We start from the raw sequence: 5000 nt of genomic DNA, 5'->3' as shown, positions 1-5000 counted from the left end.
ATAAATGTTTGGGGAATAAGTAAATGCTAAACTGAAAGTTGATTTATCTACCCGCACTATTAATAACTTACATATTTATTTATGCAAGAATTTTTACATATATTTATATGTTTGTTTGTGCATATATTTATTTGTTAATTCATTGTTTTTGTTTATGCAGGAATTTGTGGATTTGTCTATTTATTTAGGGTATTTAATCATTGTTTTAGGCAGGAACTTGTGGGTGTATTAATTTATTTGTTTACTTATATGTGTGTTCATTTATTCATTGTTTTTGCAGGTTTCGTCCTCCATATTGTGCAGTATACTATTTTCTGTTGTATTTTTGCTTTCAAATAAACCCATTGTCTGTTAGCTTCTTTATGTGTGCATCATTTCCACCCATACTCCAATAAATTGAGATAAAGTTGGCTTTTTATTTGCACATTCATCAATTTTAACATCCCTATATTGTTTACCACGCTATTTTTATTGGGTCTGAAATCAACATTAGCACTAACTTATGTTATTGACACAATTAGCACAATGTTTTAATTTCATGGTCGTTGGTTGCTAATACAATTACTCTGTTTAGAATTAGCAAATATTATTTATAAACTGTATTATTAAAGATAAAGTCCGGATGTAAGAATATAAACCAACTTTACCTCTATAATTTTATGTCATCGTTACTCACCTTGATTCAGAGATGTAAACAATCACTCATGATGGCGGTTTAGCGAATATATCGTTGCTACTACTCGGCAGTTTCGTTTATATACTATTAAACAAATGATCCCAGATATAGCATTTACATGTATATTGTAGACATATAAATAAAAACTTCACGTTTTAATTTCAAGCAATTCAAACAGCTCGATCTTTTCAGACTCCTTCTTCTTCAGCAGTCAGGTTTAATGGCGGTTGAAAACTCATTACCGCCACCTCACAGCCTGGAGGAACCAAGGACTGTGAGTGTCAATAGTATCTGAAGAGACGTCGCGTTTAATATTCATGGACCGGAAGACGTTCCCTCGTCCGTTCACTTATTTTTTCCCAGAGTGCTCGGCGTGTGTGTAGCTGTAAAGAAGAATGTGTGACAATGGCAACAAATACTGCAGAGAAGAATCCATATTTTGACTGTCCTTCATGGTAAAAACACTACAGTACATGCTAATGTTAGTGCTCGGGTGAAGTTTGGGTCTTATCCAGCGTAGGAACAACAGTCGAGCTGTTAGCATGAATGCTCTTTAGCAGAGCTCTGCCGCCAAACTGCTGGAGCTCAAACTTGTTTAACATCATTCATTGTGCACTAAAGAGGTTTTGCTTTTAAAAGGAGAACAGTCGGATGTCGAATGCGTTATTCATGATCATATTTCATTATGTTTGGGTTGTTTGGACGTGAGGTCATGGCTTGATTTTGTTTCAGGGCAGGAAAGCCTCCAGCAGGGCTGCATTTGGACGTGGTGAAAGGAGATAAACTTGTTGAGGTATTGCATTAAAATTGAATACACTGTACTAACGTTACTGGTCAAAAGTCTGAGGTAATTAATGTATTTATATAGGTAAGGTGAAACAGTAACGTGAAATGTAAGCAAATCAACATATCTGTCTTGTATTGCTTTTCAAAAATAGGGGTAAAGTTGGTTTTATATTCGTTCATTGAGCAGTCCCTATATTGTTTATCATGTTACTTTGAATATTCAATCGGAATTAGCATACTAGTATGACTTCTAAACAACATTAACACTATCTAATTCACTGTGAACAATGCTGTACTTTGATAGTCATTTGCTGCTAATATGATTTTTCTATTTAGAATAAGCAAAGAATACTTCTCTGAAACTATTATTAAGGAGAATGTCTGAATATCCCAATATAAAACCAACTTTACCTCTATCTTACTATATTGTTTACCATGGTACTTTGATTTCACGTTTAAGTATGACTTCAAAACAACATTAGTGCTGTTTAATCGACTAGGAACAATGTTGTTGACTTATTTATCAAGGATATAGAGGCAAAGTTGGTTTTATATTTGTATATTCAGACAGTTTCATAAAAAATAAAGATGTATTAAGCTTTACATTTTTATCCTCTATACTAGAACTGCGTGATATTGGAAAAATCTGACACTGCGATATTTTTTCTCTCTCTGTGATTTATATTGCGATACGAATACGATTTCACAAGATGAAATTTAATCCATTTGGAAGGTAATTCATTTAGATCAGTGGTTTCCAAAGTGGAGGTGACATGATAATACAAGGGGGTCACTTGGTGATTTCCAAAAGTCGAAATTAATTTGATTAAACTATTAGAATGACTATCTTTTATCCATAACCCACAGAAGATAAAAATAATAGCTCATAATTACACAAAAAAGCAACAACATGCAAATAAACAGCCATCAGCCTATCAAGGTTATTATAGTTAAATATGATATTATATTATAGTTAAAATGAACAAAAAACTAAAACTACAATTGAAAAATTATTTCAGTTAACTGAAAAAAAAGAAACGAGAGTTAGTAAAAAACTGGAACTGAAAGTGTATTGTGTACATATAAAACTAACTAACAGTAACTAAAATAATAGCAAAAACCTCCTTCGTTTTTGTCTTTGTAAATGTATTTAATACAGATTGTAATTCTTTTAGAAACTTTTTACTCCATGCTGCAGGTGTTTGACCCGTGTGGCACCTCAGAGTCTGTAATCCTGATGCTATTGGCCAGATCAAGCGGTTCTCCTCCAGTGAGCCTCGCTGTTGCTCCCGCGACAAAGACAGTGACTGGGCATGACAGCAGCACAGTGAAAACATTAAATACGACCCAAGCAGACACTTAAAATTGTTAATTTAACACATTTGTGCCCAATAATGGGTTTTATTTCTTTATTAGTGACCGTGACCACAAATCTTTCTTTTTAACCGGATCTTCTAAGTGAACCGGTTGAACTAACTCACCAATTTTAACCAAATCATTTGAAGCGATTCGCGTCTCCAGTAACGTTTAGCACTTATCCACAAAATACTTTATTTTTACATGCCAAATACCCCACTCTGACTCGAAATAAACCAATAGATACAGAGTTATTCAATTATTAGAACAGAAAACACAGATAACTGATTTGAGAACCGGTGAACCGATAATACTCTGCATGCGTGAGTCAGTGAACTGAACACAAACAGTACATGGCAGCCTGCTAGGACTGAACTAGACTTGAACAACTGCAGCGCGGGTAAACCGACGACTTAAATGAGAGGATCTGGTCAAACAAAAGCTTATTTCTTAACAGAAAGTCGTAATGGAATTTAAATAAGTGAATCGGGCTTTAATTAGGTTGCAAAACTTGATTGTTAGAAACTTTTCAGGTCATGGTGGTGATTTAATTGGCTGAATTAATTCTGAATCTTGCACCTAACAAATATCTTAATTTACAAAAAACAACAAACAAAAAACTAATGCTGAAACTAGTAAAATCTAAAATAAAACAAAAAAACTAAACTAAATAATTTCAATATTCATTCATTAATTTTCTTGTCGGCTTAGTCCCTTTATTACTCTGAGGTCGCCACAGCGGAATGAACCGCCAACTTATCCAGCAAGTTTTTACGCAGCGGATGCCCTTCCAGCCATAACCCATTTCTGGGAAACATCCACACACACACACATTCACACACACACATTCACACACACACACACACTCATACACTACGGACAATTTAGCCTACCCAATTCACCTGTACCGCATGTCTTTGGACTGTGGGGGAAACCGGAGCACCCGGAGGAAACCTACGCGAAGGCAGGGAGAACATGCAAACTCCACACAGAAACGCCAACTGAGCCGAGGTTCGAACCAGCGACCCAGCAACCTTCTTGCTGTGAGGCGACAGCACTACCTACTGCGCCACTGCCTCGCCCAATTTCGATATATAGAAACTAATTAAAACTAGTAAATCTGCCTCTAAAAACAAATTAAAATAACTGAATTTGGAAGCAAAAAGTCTAAACGAAATTAAAACTAATGAAAAATCCAAAACTATTATAATCTTTTCATAGGATTGTGTGTTTACGTTAGATTAACAACACAGCAATAGCATGTTGCAAAAAAAAAAGTCCACATATTGATACAAAAACCAAGATGGTTTTGTTATTGTTACTTATGACTTGATTATCTTGTCACTGTTCTAAAATTTAGTTTCACGACAAGCAGGACATTTTCACTGGTCAATGACATCATCACCACTGAGATTGTCAATTGTGAAATAACTTTAATTAAAGTAACCAAATTGTCCCCATATATGAATTTATACCTATCTATGGCTATTGACGGCTTTTCCTGCGGGAGACCTGGATGCACCAGATACTGACCTGTCTGCCAGCAGCTCAGTTTTTTTCACACTGATGCCTGCATGACTGTGGCTGTCAGGTCCAAACCGGTGCAACAAAAAACACAAGACCCTGAGATTTAAGCCCTGAGAAAGAGGAACTCCTCAGGTGTTATAACTCAAGGGCACATCAGGACTGCCATCTAGGGCTGCACTGTGTTGCAATGTTTTGTTTTTCATTGAGGTAAAGTTGGTTTTATATTCGCACATTCAGACTTTCTCCTTATTCATATAGTTTCATACATGTATTAATTGCAAATTCTAAATGGTGAATTCACATTAGCAGTCAAGGACTGTCAAAGTGCAACATTGTTCACAGTCAATTAAATAGTGCTCATGTTGATTTGAAGGCCTACTTGCATGTCATTCCAGTCCGAATATTTAAAGTTTCATGGTAAACTATCAGCTGTCACTGAACAAATGTGCAAATAAAAACCAACTTTACCTCAATTTGTTTCTCTGCAGTATGTACAGTTGAAGTCAGAAATATTAGCCCCCCTGAATTATTAGCCCCCCTGTTTTTTTTCCCCCAATTTCTGTTTAACGGAGAGATTTTTTTCAACACATTTCTAATCATAATAGTTTTAATAACTCATTTCTTATAACTGATTTATTTTATCTTTGCTATGATA

The 5000-nt window shown here is 35.3% G+C and overlaps 2 protein-coding genes and 1 non-coding gene across 40 annotated transcripts in view; 2 read left to right on the top strand and 1 right to left on the bottom strand.

The window, feature by feature from the left end:
- The window catches only part of tfpt (TCF3 (E2A) fusion partner), a 9603-nt gene extending 8660 nt beyond the window's left edge, over positions 1 to 943 (bottom strand). Inside the window, 1 exon segment of the mRNA NM_001160707.1 lies at positions 677 to 943. The gene's annotated coding sequence lies outside the window, so the exon portion shown is untranslated.
- A 72-nt stretch (positions 944 to 1015) lies between these two features.
- Positions 1016 to 5000, top strand: part of ppp1r8b (protein phosphatase 1, regulatory subunit 8b) — an 18119-nt gene continuing 14134 nt past the window's right edge. For all 38 annotated transcript variants that reach the window (XR_015510725.1, XR_015510716.1, XR_015510726.1 and 35 more), the window contains 2 exon segments: positions 1016 to 1131; positions 1409 to 1469. Coding sequence is in view for 2 of the 38 variants with exons in the window: in NM_201200.3 (NP_957494.1) it covers positions 1082 to 1131; positions 1409 to 1469 (111 nt within the window). In the remaining 36 variants the exon portion in view is untranslated.
- LOC137488015 (small Cajal body-specific RNA 1) lies at positions 4335 to 4501 on the top strand. Its single transcript, XR_015512380.1, has one exon.

This window comes from Danio rerio, chromosome 16 (assembly GCF_052040795.2).
Source record: "Danio rerio strain M-AB ecotype USA chromosome 16, GRCz13ab, whole genome shotgun sequence".
Taxonomy (NCBI): Eukaryota; Metazoa; Chordata; class Actinopteri; order Cypriniformes; family Danionidae; genus Danio; species Danio rerio.
This window is presented reverse-complemented; position numbering and strand designations above follow the sequence as displayed.